We start from the raw sequence: 15,182 nt of genomic DNA, 5'->3' as shown, positions 1-15,182 counted from the left end.
ATATACCAACTTGTAGGCATTCTTCTCAGTCCCATAATGCCCTTAAAAGCCCTTTTACCCTTTAAAGGTTACACGTTACAACGCAGATATGTGTATTCTTCAACCATTTGCAAACTACGGGTGTACAGACATACTACTTACATGCCTAATTTGGAATTTTACACACAGAAATGTTTTGAAAATTAACACCTAAAATGTGGTCTTTTTTTTAAATTAACTATTCAAATGTGTATAAATGCACACAGAAATAATAAAAACGTAAAAGGATGAGCACAACTGACTACAAGAGAGATATTTCATATAACATATTTCTACCCCACAAATATAAGATATAAATTACAAAACAAATGATCAAGCCATTGAGAAAGAGAATTTCAAACTGCCAGTGTTGCTGAAAAGCCCGTAGGTACTTTATAGCCATGGAGATTGCACTAAGTTTCAAAGGAAAGGTTTGCGCATCCTTTCATTTTGGAAAGTGCCAAATGAAAAAAGATCTGCAGAGGTTTGCACCTCCTTTATCTGCAGATCACGTTTCCTGACCACAACTAAGTGTACAATTTTTAAAATCCAAATCTATGTAGGGAGCTTTTACTCATGAACTAACCCTGCTCCGGCAATGCCTTCAACGCATACAGGGTGGGCAATGTTCAGGGAAGCAATTTGTGAGGTAAAAACGCTATTTTTACCGGTGGAAATGACCTTGAAAATCGCTCACTATAAAGTGGGTTATGGTGTTCCACAAGGAGTTTAATTTAAGATTCATTGTGGGGAAGCAACCCTGTGGGGCAGGGTTAGGGCAAGGGATGCCAATACGGTCTATACTTTGCTAGGAATTCTGCAGGGATGTTTTCCCAAGGCAATTTGCAAAGGGAAGTTATATTCTTAATTTCTATTTGAAAAATTGTTGCGTGATGTACATGAAAAATTATTTTTCATTTTGCTTTATTCATTTCAAGTGTTGTTTTATTTTAATTTGTGTTTTGGTTTGATTAATGTTTATTTTGGCTTGTTTACTGAAGCAAAATAAAAAACCCTGAAAGCATAAAAAAGAAACTGCCCCCACCACCCACCACCAAAACAGCAAAATTAACCCCCTCCCTCCACAAGGCCTTCTCATAAGCCCCTCCCCCTTCAGAGGTATCGTACGCCATGCCTTGGGCCTGCGAAGTAGAATGGGACAGTGTAATCCCAAGTCGCTCTGTCCCTGCTGTGTCCCACTCTGAAAATGTACATAGTTTTAAAAAATTACCTCCTTTGTTAACAGGTGAGAATGAGTAAACATTTCAGGATTTTTCATTTATCTTTCTTACAGACATTTAGATATTTATTCCGTAAAGGCTAAAGCTCAGATGGTCTGAAGCTCAGATGTTAATGGATCAAATTGTATCCCCTGTGACCTTGAGGAGTCTTCACATTGCTAACCCTTCTGATGTACTTTCCTTAGCTGAATGTTTTCTTAGAGTTCTCTGTCAAAGCGCTAGAAATGGAAAAGAAGAATCAGACAGCAGTGACGGAATTTCTTCTCCTGGGCATCACAGATCATGTAGAGCTGAGAGGTCCCCTCTTCGTCATATTCCTCGTCATGTACCTGATGAACTTACTAGGGAATGGAACCATGATCTTGGTGATTAGTGGGAACTCTCAGCTCCATTCTCCCATGTATTTCTTCCTCTGTAACTTGTCCTTTGTGGACATGTGTTTCAGCTCAGTCACTGTCCCCAAAATGTTAAGCAACCTCATCTCTGACAAGAACACCATCTCTTTCTCTGACTGTATCACCCAGCTCTATTTCTTCGCTGCTTTTGCAACGACAGAATGTGTTCTCCTGTCAGTCATGGCATATGACCGTTATGTTGCCATCTGTAATCCATTGCATTATGTCACAATAATGAACAAAAAAGCATGGGCAAGCATGTCGGCTGCTTCTTTCATCATTTGCTTTCTGCATGCTTTGCTACACACACTGTTGGTATACCGGCTCTCCTTTTGCAGCTCCAACAAGATTCAACACTTCTTCTGTGACATCACACCACTATTACAGCTCTCCTGCACAGACACCTCCATCAATGAGCTGGTGATTTTCACGCAAGGCTCACTGGTAGTAATACTGCCCTTCCTGATCATCCTGATATCTTATATCCATATCATTAATTCTATCCTAAAGATCCCATCCACTGGTGGAAGATATAAGACCTTCTCCACCTGCTCCTCTCATCTCACTGTGGTGTTCCTTTTCTATGGGACACTTACTTTCATGTATTTTAGGCCTTCTTCCAGCTATTCATTGGAAAAGGACAAGATTACCAGTGTTGTATACAATGTGGTATCTCCCATGCTTAACCCATTCATCTACAGCCTGAGGAACAGGGATGTAAAGATGGCACTGAAGAAAGCCCTACAGACAAAAGTGTTTTCTTCCAAAGGAAGGATACCCAGATTCATGAAAAGAAATTCAGTTTTTTTATCCTAATTGACTTATATCCCCCAAAAATAGATAGATTGAAGAAACTTAAGTTCCATCTTGGCTCTCATTTGTAACTCATTTGAACAGAGCTTTTCAAGTGTCTTAAGTTTCATCCTGTCTCTTTTGCTGAGCTCAAAGTGTCTTCAATACATAAGAAAATAAAAACATAAGAACATAAGTTGCCATACTGGGTCAGCCTGAGGGTTCATCAAGGTCAGTATCCTATTTCCAAAAGTGGCCAATCCAGGATACAAGTACCTAGCCAGTACCAATACATTAATTATTATTAATGCCAGTAATAAGCAGTGGCTATTACCTAAGTCAACTTGAAACATAGTAGTTTATGGACTTCTCCTTTAGGAAGTTGTTCAAACTTTTTTTAAACCAAGCTAAGCTAACTGCCTTTACCACATACTCTACAACAAATTCCAGAACTTAATTGTGCAATGAGTAAAAAAGAATTTTCTTCAATTTGTTGTAAAAGTGCTCATTGCTAACTTCATGGAGTGCACCTAGTCCATCTATTAACTGAAAGAGTAAAAAAATGATTTTGTAGACCTCTATCATATCCCCCCTCAGCCATCTCTTCTCCAAGTTGAACAGTCCTAACCTCTTTAGCCTTTCGTCATAGGAGAATCGTTCTATCCCCTTTATGATTTTGGTCGCCGTTCTCTGTACCTTCTTCAGTGCATCTATATCTTTGTTGAGATGTGGTGGCCAGATTTGAACATAGTATTTTCAAGAAAAAGTTACACAATGCCCTGCATTCATATATTAATGCTAACAGAAGTTGAATATGTATTGCATTAAAGGTGTCAAACATCTCCATCCATAAATTTAAGGAAATCCATTAACAAATGCAGCATTAGTGGAATGTTATTGATTCCAGGTAAATGTACAATGAATTATGAAATTCACCCATAATTCTGACAATATTTTCTTGTCACTACATCATAATTTGCTTCATGCACAAAACCCACCCAAATACAGTGTGCATGTCATTGTATGGCATAGAACAGCAGACTGAGAAGAAGGGAAGCCAGAGTTCAGATCCTGCTGATGCTTCTTGCTACTTTGGGCAAATCACTTTACCCTCAAATGCCACAGGTACAAGCATAGAGCCTGATTTACCAAGACCTTTCTTCCATTCTGTGTCTATAGGGAAAATGCTTAGAAAATGAGGCCCATAGATTATAAGCCCTCTGGGGACAGGGAAATCCTTACTGTATCTGAATGTAACTCTCCTTGAGCTAGCAATAAAAAGATGTGAGATAAATGTAAAATAAATCAAACAAATTGTGATTTTGGAAGTGTTTATTTCAGACTAGTAATGCTGAGACTCTTGTTTATAAAAGAGGGTCAGTATTTATGGTACATTTTAGTGCATGTTTAAATTATTTATAGAGGGAGGGACTGTAGACAAGTGTGTTAGCTAATTCCAATTAGCCAAAAGAAAACAGAGTACAATCACAGAATGGATGATACATTCAAATGCATCTATTATTCTACAATTAATAAATAAATGGTATTGTGTTTAATTTATGAAGTCTGAATCTCCTGAAATTGTGTATCTTAGTCCCATGTTTCCTGATCTTTTCATGCCCCAGGCACACCTTGATTAACAAATGGTTGTGTGGCCTCCAAGGAGCAGGCAGTACATTTATGGAGAGGACTCATGCGGCCAAAAGAAGAACAAGGGAGCACTGAAAGCCCCACCAGTCTCTCTTCTCTATGGGATGGATATTGCCGCTGGTATTTCTCTTGTTGCAGGCAGAGTGGAGGATGAGAGACCGAGCACCTCCTTACAGGAGACTGGGAGAGAGCAGTCCATGAGGAGATTTTCCACACAAAGGAGACTCTTGGCAGTGGAGCAGGAGAACCTATGTCGAGCATCTTGCACAGAGTGGTGGAAGGTAAAGAGGGTACAGTGAGCAGCAAAAAAGCCAGCATAAAAGGAACAAAAAGAAGGCAAGATTATAAGATAGCTCCATTTCGAGTTCTGACTCATCCTCTAGTTCTTCATCAGGCAGTAGTAGTTTGAGAAAGTCCACGAGACTTAGAGGAACGGGCTCCAACCAAGATATGGGTCACCCGGCCTTAGCCTCCTTAACAGAATTATGGGAAGGAGTTCCCAGGATGTTACGTAGCAGAATTAGGCGCAGAAGATACGTGAACATATTTCGATTATTAGCAGGCAGGAGGGGGTGATAAAAAAAGAGTGGATGAAGGGGAAGAAGAAGAAGAGTGGTAATTCTTCAGGGCCCAAGGTTTCCAAGAATATAATCAATTGGGTGTGAGGTTTCTTTAGATTAGCAAGCGTTGTCGGTCATCATCAGCCTGAGCAATATGGGGCACTACTAGCTTATGGCAACAGCATCCTTGGCACGTTCAAGGATTATGAAGGTTGGGCATGGCTCAACTATGATGAGAGGTTTAAGGAAAAAATGGCGGGGAACAGGTTCATGTCCTGGGGTATGCAAGATATTAATTTATGGTTGATGCAAATGACCAACAAAAGTGCGGGGACCGGTAAGGTAGCCCAGGGAGTTCCTGCGGGAGTAGGTGCCGGTGTGGCTTCGGTCAGCATGAACCTAGGTTCAGCACACGGAACAGGGCCCACTGTGAAAAGGAGTGACGTGAGAGGGATCATGGGAGGATCAGATGTATGCTGGAGATTCAATAAAGCCACCTGTTTATTCCCTGAGTGTAAATTCCGGCACGCTTGCTCCTCATAAAATGGTGCACACCCGGTGTCCAGGTGCATCCAAGTGCTGCAGTCCTCAGGGATGAAAGGAGTCAACCAGTCCAAGCGCCCATCCTAGGGTATTAGGGTAGGGAACAGCAAAAAAAAAAAAGGGGGGGGGGAACGGGGGGGATTTGTTAAGGCCGCAGAATCCAGGACATGGAACGTCTCAGGGATGGTTACAGTAGGGAGTCGCAGGGTTTTGTGTTCCCCGACTGGGAGGGGGGGGGGGGGGGGTGAGTAGGCAGACACCTGGGGAGGTACAGCGCGTTTAAAAAAAAAAAAAAGAAAGAATAATATAAGGGAATAATATTCACAACCCTAGCACAGGAAGGCAGCAGAGACACTTGTGACCATGTATAGGGAGTGGCCAGATCGCAGGAGCATACATCGTGTTTTCACAAATAAGTGTCCTATGAATAAGCGCAATACGATTAACAGAAGGTGGGATAATTAGGTAGAGGGTATGATGCATTGTCTCATTTTGTGTTCCAGCAGAGTGCTTCGGGAGCATGAAGTACAGAGAGGTATATCACTGATTTTGCAGGACAACGGGGGAGGAAGAGGAATGGGAGATGATTCGGAGCTTGGTGGTGCCGGCTACTTGGAAGTTTTACATACAAGGAACGAAAGTAGTGTCAGCTTTTTTACAAACAAAGGGATAGAGGGAGGGAGCAGTGCCAGAGCATGTGTTGGTCCATTTCATAACATGAGCAAAAAATAACTGTTATTTGGTGGCTACAGTAAGATCACAATTGGCAGGCTTTGCCTTTTTCCAAAAGCTGTTAGGATGGGGGAACCCTTTGAGCAGTTTTAGAGTCCGTATGACATAGTGAGGGCAAAGGTAGCGCCAGCGCCATTTTGAAGATTGGCAATACGGCCCGCGTGCAGGAGGTCGCTCCCGGACCCCCGCTGGACTTTTGGCAAGTCTTGTGGGGTCAGGAGGCCCCCCCAAGCTGGCCAAAAGTCCCTGGGGTCCAGCGGGGGTCCGGGAGCGATCTCCTGCACGCGTGACGTCGGGAGCCAGGAACCAAAATGGCGCCGGCGCTACCTTTGTCCTGTCACATGATAAGGGCAAAGGGCCACCGGCGCCATTTCTCAACGCAGCCGTGGCCAGAGAGAGAGAGGGAGATCATGTCGGGACCCCCCCACTGGACCCCAGGTAATTTAAAACATTTGAGGGGGGGTTTTGGGAGGGTGGGGGATTTGTTTTAAAGGTTCAGGGTGGGTTTTAGGGTTTTATTGGTGTGCCGGTTTTCCCGCCCTCACCCGATTTACGATTTTTAACAATTTTTAAAAAAATAAAAACACGACGATCAGATTTCCCTCTCCCCCCAGCCAAAATCGATCGCTAAGACGATCGATCACACGATTCACACCCCTACTAGGTAATATGATCCAGGAAAAATATGCAGGAGTGCAGCCAAACTGCTGGTCCCTCCTCAGGCATGCAAGCCGGAAGAAAACTTTATAACAGCAAAGTGGGAGAGTTGGATGCACATGAGCCTGCAAAGACAGTGCACGCTTCTAACAATGTTTCAGTTTCACTTTTGGAAAGCAGGTAAGCATTGAGATCTTGCAGCAAAGTCCTATTTCTTCTACATCCCTGTGGGATAATTGTGTTAAACCCAAACACATATCAATCAATCAATAATAATCCTTCCACATCATTTACTGGGTTAATCCAACAATTCTTTATTTGTTTCATGGCAGATTACATCTCAAACATTCAAAATAATATGATCAGCAAAAACAAATGGTTAAGCTTTATTAAATAATAGAGTCTTCAATTGTTTTCTACCGCAAAGATCTTTAAATACCTCTCATCCCTTAGTCTGACTGATAACGCATTCCACAGTTGGGGACCTATATGAAACTGCTTTCATCTGGGATAGTTAATAATTTTGTAGCATTAGACCATAAGCTGCTTGTTGGCACATAAAGCTTCAACCTATCTCCTATAGAACAAGAAGCCTCTGAATATAAGCACTTACCCAATACAAGTAATATTTTGAATTGCTCTCTCCAATGAAGGTGACTCAACACCTGCAGCAACTTGTATGGGAGGCCCACATAAAGGCTATTGCAATAATGAAGCTGACCAAAGATCACAGTTTGTAAAAATGTTTGGAATACATTCAGGGCTAGCATGTATTTCAAGGGTCTTAGGCCTGGATTCATCATTCTTTGCAGAATGATGAATCCTGCAAAAACTGGGGGTGGGGGGGGGCGGGCCTGCGAAAGGTGGTGCTATTCGGCGCGCTACTGCCATCGATAATGTTAGTAACATTATCGCCGGCAGGGAAGCCACCGCCAACTCCACCCCCTCCCCGCCCCGACTCCTCCCACCCCCCTAATTTGCGTTATATTGCATGAGAAAAGGCCCTTTTCGCATGCGATATGGCCTTATTGTGTGCGTTAGGGCCCTAACGCACACGATAAAGCTTTAGAAAATAACCCCCTTAGTATTTTATGCTTGAAAAATCCTACTTTTTCCACGTGTTGTATTAGTGATTTAAATGATAGATTATAATTAATCATAAGAACATAAGACTTGACATACTGGGTCTGACCAAAAGTCCATCAAGCTCAGAATCCTGTTTCTAACAGTGGCCAATCCATGTCACAAGTACCTGGCAGAATCTCAAAGGAATCGAAATGAATCCCCAAATTTCTTACTTCAGTTTTAACTGGCATACATATTCCATCATATTCTAAAGTTGACAAGCGTTCACTAGGAGAGTTTTCACCTATCCAAAGAATGTTTTCTGCAAGTTCAGAACTAGTTGGTCCTTAAACGATTCTGAAACTGAATGTTAAACAAAACATTTTGAGCTGTATGTGGAAGAAAAAATTGAATATCATTCACATAAACAAAATATACAAGCCCTAGAGAATGCAAAACATTACCCAGAAAGACAAATAAAATTTAAATAAGATAGAGGTTAAAGCTGAGCATTGAGGCAAGCCAGAACACAGCTGATACCAATAGAATAATTACTACTTAACTGAAAGTGCTGCATCCTAGGATTAAGGAAATACGTGAACCATGAGATTACATTGCCATTGAAGCCAAGTTTTTGTAAGCGATCCAAGAATATCATATGGCTTACTGTAACAAAAGCCGCCATAATATCTAATTGTACTAACATACCAGAAGTATTTTTTTCCAGCGAACAGTAGAAGTCTAGGAGCAACATCAATAATAGTTCTGAGCTATGTGCCTTTTCTAAATCTAAATTGTTGATTATCTAAAATATAATAAGGGGAGCTGATACATGCATTTATAATATCTCATTGGAATTTTGATAATCAAAGCTGTCATGTAAATAAATACCAGTCTGCTCCCTAATCTGCTCTCTAGCTCATCCCCATTATATTTATTCATCCAGGAAGATGTAAAGGAACCTCCTGAGCACAGAGGTAATGGCACAGACCATTTATGAGAGGAAGAAAAAAATGTGTATTTTTCTTAGAAAAAGGGGATTCAAACTGTAAAAAGAAGGAAATAAAATTTTGGTGAGACTCGCTGTGAGGGCAAAAGATGTGGCTAAGATCAGTATCAGCAACAGTCAAAGAGATCTGTATGGTGATCCTAAGTACATATTTGATATACTCAGGCAGCATTGTGGGAAAGTCATACCATCAAACCATACCCCTTGCAGAATTTTACCAAATCTTGCCCAAGACAGGAGAAGATTCCTTTGATTACTAGGTAAGTTTGAACAAAGCAGTCGATCTTTTTAATGAGTATTTACAGTGGCAGTGAAGGAGAGTTGATGAGCCAAAACATGAAGATACAATGGAGCTTTCAGGGTCATTTAGATGCCAGCCACTAGATGAGATCCAGGAAATGCTTGATGCATTTCAGAGAGAGCAGAAAGTCATTTTTTTAAGGAATGTGGTTAATGTAGGCTAAGTTGTTGGTAATACTAAGGTTGTCAGAGTGACTTCAGGAAAGCAAGGGAGCAGTTTAGTGAAGCCCAGACAAATGAGGCAGCCAATAAAGATTCAGACAAGTTTGCAAACATTTTTGAAATGCTGGGAAAAATAGTTGCCACTTATAAATGAAGAAAAGTGAATATTGCAATGTAAAGGTTTATCAAGGATACGAGGACAACGGAGACAGTGTATTTCTAATGATCAAAAGCCTTTATTTCTTATGTGCATAAGGAAGTCAGCTCCTAAGTTTGAGAGACTGACTTACGAGCCGATACAGTAAAGGTCGCGGGAGAACTGACAAGCGCCTGCTTTCCCGATGCACGCACAGGCCAGTGTCCTGGACACGCGATTCAGTATCCGCCCATATGCAAATGAGGGCACTCAGTAAAAGGAGGCGCTAAGGACACTAGCGCGTCCCTAGCGCCTCCTCTTTGACAGAAGCGGCAGCTGTCAGCGGGTTTGACAGTTGATGCTCAATTTTATTGGCGTTGGTTCTCGAACCCGCTGACAGCCACGGGTTCACAAACAGACACCGGCTAAATTGAGTGTCCATCTTCCAACCCGCAGGCCGCGGGCAGATTTTTTATTTTTTCTTATTTTTGGGACCTCCGACTTAATATCGCTATGATATTAAGTTGGAGGGTGTACAGAAAAGCAGTTTTTTCTGCTTTTCTGTACACTTTTCTGGTGCCGGCTGAAATTAACGCCTGCCTTTGGCAGGCGTTAATTTCTGAAAGTAAAATGTGCGGCTTCGCTGCACATTTTATTTTATGTATCGCATGGGAATGACTAATAGGCCCATCAACATGTGTGTATCTATAAAATGCATTGTATAGATACACACAGAATAAAAAGGAATACTATTATTGTTATAAGTATTATTAATAACCAAGCACCATACGATTATCTTAAAACTATTTCTTTAAGAGACTTAATCTCTTGTTGCATTAGTCTCATAATCTTCATTGCCTCATTCATTGTGACTTCCACAGTGGCAGAAAGATTTTTTTTTTAAGCACTTTCAAGTTCAAAAACTCCTAAACCAGGAAAATAAGGTCCTCAAAACACGATGAAAGGGATCACTGTCCATCTGGAAATCAAATAGTGACCTGTGCCTTCTCTTGGGGGTAAACCAGTTCTGATGATGCTTGTTTAGAAAAAAACAATGGTCCAATGTATCCAAAGGAAAACTGAGCAGTAGTATTAAAGGAAATAGTCTTTATTGCTCCCCAAGGTGCAAAGAATCATAGTCCTGAGGTATTAAAGACTGATAGCCTGCTGTCATTTACTCTTACCTCAGAGGTGGTGAAGTAGATTTGTGATATGTTCCCTCCGGTAACAACAAGAAGGCCCAACACAGAACAGCCTTGCGCTTCAATATAAGCTTTGGCCAGCAGAAACATGGGAGAAGGGATGTACTCATCATGTGTATAGTTCCCAGTACACACGAGGTTGTGTCCATAACCAGTAGAGCAGGTCCCCTGGATCTTTTTCTCAGCCTCCATAGGGCACAGCTGGCGAACCGCATGGACTGACTGACTGCTTCTGCTGTAGTCACAACGAGGTAAAGTCCTGTTGAAGCATTCATGTGCAAAGCTCCATCGTGCAGACAAACGGTATTTCACCACAGAGTAGTAACCCTTCTTATAGGTCACGGTCATAGTATTGGTACAGTTTGCCCAAGGTGTGGCACCCTCCGGCTGACGACACCACCCTGCCTGTTTGGTGCACAGGGGTAGGGCCTAAGGGTTACTGTGGGTAAGAGAGACAGCAGTAGGGGCAATATAAGTATCCCGATTGAGGATGGAGGATTCATTGAAAGGTACAGGAACAAACCCAGAGCCATCCGGCTTTAGGTGATAGCATAGCCAGCAATCTGAAAGATTCAAGGATTTCTGCAGTGTTTTAGTATAGGCCAGATAAGTCTGTACATGGGGCCCCAGATAGGGCCATGCCTCTGCGGAGTGCAGATAAAACAGAAGCAAAAGTAGGATCATGTCCTTTACGCAGCCTCATAAGAGAGAGATCTATATTCAGGAGCTTCTTGTAGTACTGTAAGCATTTTTACAATGGGAAAGATGTACCCAGGTAGGGTGTCCTTCCAATTTTACTGCAGAATGTGAAGTTATAAGTTACAAGTACCTGATAGGGGCCCCTTCACCTGGGGCCAAGGAGTTCTTTGGTCAGAAAATCCTCAGAAAAATAAAATCACCTTGTTGCACACTCTCAGTAGGCACAGAATCTACTGGAGGAAAAGATGCTCATACTTTCTGCCAGTGTGAAGTCAGAACTTTCTGCAACATAAACAAATAATGGTTTAAATATTCTCCCTGGAAAAATATGAAAACAGTGGAGGGTTTCAATATTGGACCAATAGTCATTGGTCGTCCAGTAACTATCTTAAATGGGTAAGCCCTGTCTTGGAATGAGGTGATGCCCGCAGGGCCATTAGTGCTAAAGAGAGAACCCGTAGCCAAGTTAAATTCATTGCAGCTATGATAATGCCCAGTTTAGTTTTTAGCCTGCCATTGAAGTTTTTCTATAAGGGCAGAGGCTTGGGGTCGGTAAAGGAGTGTGGAATCTGAGAGAGATGCCTAACGCCTTGCTTAACAACACTACTATGTCATTAACAAAGTGTGTCCCTTGATCACTCTCAATTAACTCTGTAATTCCATATCTTGGAATAAATTTTCTCAGCAGAATCTTAGCTACTGAGATAGTGTCTACCTTCACTACTGAGAAAGCCTCTCCCCACCCTGAAAAACAGCAAATCATTGTTAGTGCATACTTGTAATTTTGACATAAAGGCAATTCGATAAAATCAATTTGGATTTGCAAGAAAGGGCCCAGGCGGTGCTTTAGGTGTGCAGGTATGATTATCAAGCCTTTGGAAGCTTTGTACAAATTACATTGAGAACATATGGTACTAGTCAGAGCCCTGACTACTGAGACCAATCCCCACCAGTGATGAAAGAACATGACCACTAATGCTGCAGGAGCTGCATGGGATGCCTGGTGTATAGAAAGTAAGGTGTGGGGCAGTATTTGATGGGGGTCCACTACTTCGCCACTTGGGCTGAACCATATTTGATCTTGTTCCTGATTTTGGATAGTGGCCCCTCCTTTTGCCCACAGCTTCCAATTTTCCTTATCCTGTGCCTGCCACTGAATCAAGTTGTTAATATTAAAGTATTTGGTTTTCTCTAAGTGGTGTGTGTGTTAGCAACTGGCATCCCGCAATCCCCACAGTATTGTTGGTCAGAGCTGCATGTTTGGCTGCCTGATTTGCCAAATTATTCCATCAATTATTTCTGGTAGCAAAGTAGCAGGGGTGAGAGCAGAACAGTAGGGATGTGCAGACAAAAAGTTTTCATTGAATCAGTGATACGTTTTCGTTGAGGGTCGATTCCGTTGCCGATCTGTCCATACGTTTCCCGGTTCCCATTAAAGTCAATGGGGGAAGGATTTCCAGCCTATTTTTGGCTGCAGAATTGGGGTTTTCTTATCAATTTTCATGAAACTTCTGGGGAGCAATCATCACAACAACAAAAGAGCTCCAAGGTATTTAGACTGTGGCAAAGTGGCACCTAAGTGGCATGAATAGCCTAAGGCACTGGAAAGGTGCAAAGGGGTACCAGGAGTGGCAAGAGTGCTTTAACAGAGGCACAAAGCAGCAGTGATAATGTCAAAAACACACCACAGCTTCAAAACAGGGCACCGATAGCAGATGCATGAACCATCAAAGGCAGCACCACAGGCAAAGTGGCAAGACAAGTGGCATTGACATCCAACAGCACAATGAAGGGGGAACATAGCAAGCAGATAGACTAGCACCAACACACTGAGGAACCATGAGAGTGGCAAGAACACCACAAGGAGTAAAGTGAGTCATCTGATGTATGGCAGCAAAGCAGAGTGGCAGAAAGCTGATAGGAGCAAGACAGGCTGGCAGAGTGGAGGTAGTCTGGTCTGGTCCCTGTGGTTTTGATAGGGGAAAGACAGGCTGGCCCAGGAGAGAGTTCCCTTTCCTTTGTGCAGGGAAGGACTCCCTGGAACGGGTCCACCCCTAGAGTTGGGTGTACCCGGTGTTTACATTGGCGTCCAGTGAATATCGTTGGCGTCTAGTGAATTCCGTTGGCGTCTAGTGAATTCCGACTGTACTTACGCACTTCAGCTGATGACAAAGGAAATGGAAGATCTCTCAGAAATAAGAATACTGCTACTCAAGTCCAAATCTGCAATATCAACCTATGTTGACTTTGTACCGTAGAGGTCAAACACTTCTAGGAACACAAGGCCTGTATGAACAGGCACAGCAGTCGAGGTCAAACAATTTTAGGAACACAAGGCCTGGATGAACAGGCACAGTAATCGAGGTCAAACACTTTTAGGAACACAAGGCCTGGATAAACAGGCACAGCAGTCGAGCACAGAGGTCAATCCCACCTAGGGACACAAGGCCTGGATGAACACAGATAGTAATTTTTTTGTTTTTAATTTATTTATATTCTTATTTTAAAATGTTTCCAGCACTTCATACTTGATTACACTCAGGTACTGTAGGTATTTCCCTATCCCCAGAGGAACACAAGGCCTGGATGAACAGGCACAGCAGTCGAGCACAGAGGTCAATCCCACCTAGGGACACAAGGCCTGGATGAACAGGCACAGCAGTCGAGGTCAAACACTTTTAGGAACACAAGGCCTGGATGAACAGGCACAGCAGTCGAGGTCAAACTCTTTTAGGAACATAAGGCCTGGATGAACAGGCACAGCAGTCGAGCACAGAGGTCAATCCCACCTAGGGACACAAGGCCTGGATGAACACGGATAGTAATTTATTTTTTTTTTTTAATTTAGTTATATTCTTATTTTAAAACGTTTCCAGCATTTCATACTTGATTACACTCAGGTACTGTAGGTATTTCCCTATCCCCAGAGGAACACAAGGCCTGGATGAACAGGCACAGAAGTCGAGGACAGAGGTCAATCCCACCTAGGGACACAAGACCTGGATGAACAGGCGAAGCAATTGAGGTATAACACTTTTAGGAACACAAGGCCTGGATGAACAGGCACAGCAGTCGAGCACAGAGGTCAATCCCACCTAGGGACAAAAGGCTTGGATGAACAGGCACAGCAGTCGAGCACAGAGGTCAATCCCACCTAGGGACACAAGGCCTGGATGAACAGGCATAGCAGTCGAGGTCAAACTCTTTTAGGAACACAAGGCCTGGATGAACAGGCACAGCAGTCAAGCACAGACGTCAATCCCACCTATGGACACATATCCTCAGTCGGCAATTTCCTTTCAAGTGGGCAACAACTTCCTTGAAATATCTGGGGGTGCGACTCGGTTCCCTCACAAAGCAGCTCTTTGCCCTGAATTATGATCCCCTCCTGTGTTCTATACAAGCTGACCTAAATAAGTGGCATCAGCAGCACCATTCCTGGTTGGGTCGACTGGCCATCATTAAAATGAATGTCCTACCTCGCTTTCTTTACTTCTTCACTACAATACCTATATTTTTGCCCACCACCCTGCTTAAAAAATGGCAACAAATTGTATGCAGCTTCATTTGGCGTAAACCCCCCCCTCGGATTGCCAGATCCAAATTGTATCAACCAAATATTAAGGGTGGGTTGAATCTTCCCAATTTACTTTGGTATTTTGGTGCAGCTCAATTACGAGCATTTGTTGTGTTACACCGCTCCCAGGACATACCGCAATGGGTACGATTGGAGCAATCGTTGCTGGGCACATTTCCCATGTCAGCTTTGCCTTGGCAGCCTTGGTCATCCTGGGGTCCCACTCAATACTTTTCTTACGCTTTACACACCACCTTTAGGGCATGGCAAGTTGGCAACAATGGAGAGATACTCTAGTGGACACGGCGCCATACTCTTTGTTGACTCACCTGTCTACTAACACGGTATATTCTACATCTGATATGTCGAGGAATTTGAGACAGTGGGTGCAGTCGGGCATCACCAGAATAGACCATGTTTTACAACAGGGCACCCTTATGACCA

At 42.8% G+C, this 15,182-nt stretch overlaps 1 protein-coding gene across 1 annotated transcript; it reads left to right on the top strand.

Annotated features, from left to right (window-relative positions):
- Window positions 1-1,477: 1,477 nt before the first annotated feature.
- Window positions 1,478-2,470, top strand: LOC115098694 (olfactory receptor 1F1-like). Its single transcript, XM_029615508.1, has one exon. The coding sequence runs from the start codon at window positions 1,484-1,486 to the stop codon at window positions 2,468-2,470; it is 987 nt and encodes a 328-aa protein (XP_029471368.1). The 5' UTR covers window positions 1,478-1,483.
- Window positions 2,471-15,182: the final 12,712 nt, after the last annotated feature.

Source organism: Rhinatrema bivittatum, chromosome 1, assembly GCF_901001135.1.
Source record: "Rhinatrema bivittatum chromosome 1, aRhiBiv1.1, whole genome shotgun sequence".
Classification (NCBI taxonomy): domain Eukaryota; kingdom Metazoa; phylum Chordata; class Amphibia; order Gymnophiona; family Rhinatrematidae; genus Rhinatrema; species Rhinatrema bivittatum.
This window is presented reverse-complemented; position numbering and strand designations above follow the sequence as displayed.